At 38.2% G+C, this 1,738-nt stretch overlaps 1 protein-coding gene across 1 annotated transcript in view; it reads left to right on the forward strand.

The window, feature by feature from the left end:
* Positions 1 to 218, forward strand: part of LOC103375149 (protocadherin alpha-3-like) — a 9,529-nt gene extending 9,311 nt beyond the window's left edge. Inside the window, exon 5 of the mRNA XM_008305355.1 lies at positions 202 to 218. Within this exon, the coding sequence (XP_008303577.1) occupies positions 202 to 218 (17 nt within the window). The remainder of the gene's footprint in view (positions 1 to 201) is intronic.
* Positions 219 to 1,738: the final 1,520 nt, after the last annotated feature.

Raw genomic sequence — 1,738 nt, forward strand, 5'->3', positions numbered from 1 at the left:
ACACTGTGTCACAGCATCCAGTACAGATCTGGAGACAAACGCTACATGTTAGTTGGACCCAGGATGAGTATAGGATCTACTATAGTTCCTGGCAGTCATGCAAATACACTAGTGCTCCCTGACAGGAGAAGGACATCTGAGGAGGTAAGGCGTATATAAACAACTGTTCTTTTTTTTAAATGATTTGCTTTCATATTTTAGCATCGAAGCACTTGTAGATGTGTTTGCTAAAATCAGCAGATTTATCAACAATATAACAGGCGAAACAGACAATATCTCCTCAACAGACAATATCTGTGGAATTTTAAGGTTGATGGCCAATTTATCGTGAGGGTATTTAAGAGTTTTTACTGGCCGCAGTTAGATTTTTAAATTTGTTTTCTTTTCTTTTACCATAATACATTAATTCAGAAAGTCACATATAGTCGTTATTCAGTTGCTGAGCCAAATAAAACTTTTTAGTTAGGATATGGAGATGTCATTATCATGGTTAGATCACGAGAAAGCGTGTGATAATTTGACTATGAGCATAAAATCAAATGGTGTATTCGTTGCTTTTAAACATTATTGAAAGTAGAATATTATTTATGGAAGTTGTGGCATGTCTGATGCTGTTTATTTGATTTCACTGCACATACTGTAAAGTGTATGCTTTCCTGGGATTTAGTATGCTCTGGCAAACAGTACAGGTACTCTTTGGTGTTCTGAGGCAAACTTTCTAAGTCGTTTCATGACCCATTTTCGTTTGCTATATAGTGATTACATGGTCAGGACTAGGTTGATATGGCCAGTACAATACAAGTTAATTTAGGCAGATGTCGATGGTGCATTCAGCAAAAAACTTTAACGATCATATCAACAAAATGTAAATGGACAGACTTTAAATCAGTAGCAACCGCTATCCTTGGTGCTGAACACGTTTTCGTACATTTCTCTCTGTTCATAAAGTCTTAATCGACATATCAAAACACGTATACTTTATTTCAGCCTTTTATTTCATACTGTTTAATCACGCAAAGTAAACATTGTATTTGTATTTCCCCACGTATCAATTTGAATGATCTCAACCTTTGTTTTCTTTGTATTCTATTTATTAGAAGGAAGTTTTGCGTTAGGAATGAAAAGCCCTCTCTTTATGTTTTCACTCACCCCGCATTTTGGGGGTTCTGTTTCGAGATAAATAAAAACAAAAAAGAACACACATATATTCTAGCATTCACCATAAGAGCTACTAGCTTCTACATTACCGCAGTGATGGTTTAGGATCGCATGGTGTCAGTACAACTAAAAAAAAAAGTCAGCGCTGCATGTGCTGGTCGTCACTACATCTCGGTTCAGCCTCTTTTTAGCTTCGGCAGTTCGCTGTTGACACCGTCGTTTCTGAGCTGTTTTGCTGCAACCTTTGGAAATACTCAATCTGTGGTCACGTCTGTCGGATAAAAGGGTGAACATTTTCACACGTGGATGTTTTGTATTCGCTCGCTACGATGCAGTTGTATTTTGTGAGTGATTGCTGATGTTAACGGGTTTAACCATGGAACAAAGAAGACGCGAGAAGCGAATGGGTTCTCGGTGTGTAGCCGGATGCGTTGTTGCTGCGTTTTTGTGGAGTGTGGCTTCAGCACAATTGAGATATTCCATCTCCGAGGAAACTAACGAAGGAACAGTGGTTGGAAATGTTGCAAAGGATCTGGGATTAGACAAAAGCACTCTGAAAGACAGGAAGTATCGGATTGTT

The sequence above is a fragment of the Stegastes partitus genome, unplaced genomic scaffold (assembly GCF_000690725.1).
Source record: "Stegastes partitus isolate 25-593 unplaced genomic scaffold, Stegastes_partitus-1.0.2 Scaffold2484, whole genome shotgun sequence".
NCBI classification, from domain to species: Eukaryota; Metazoa; Chordata; class Actinopteri; family Pomacentridae; genus Stegastes; species Stegastes partitus.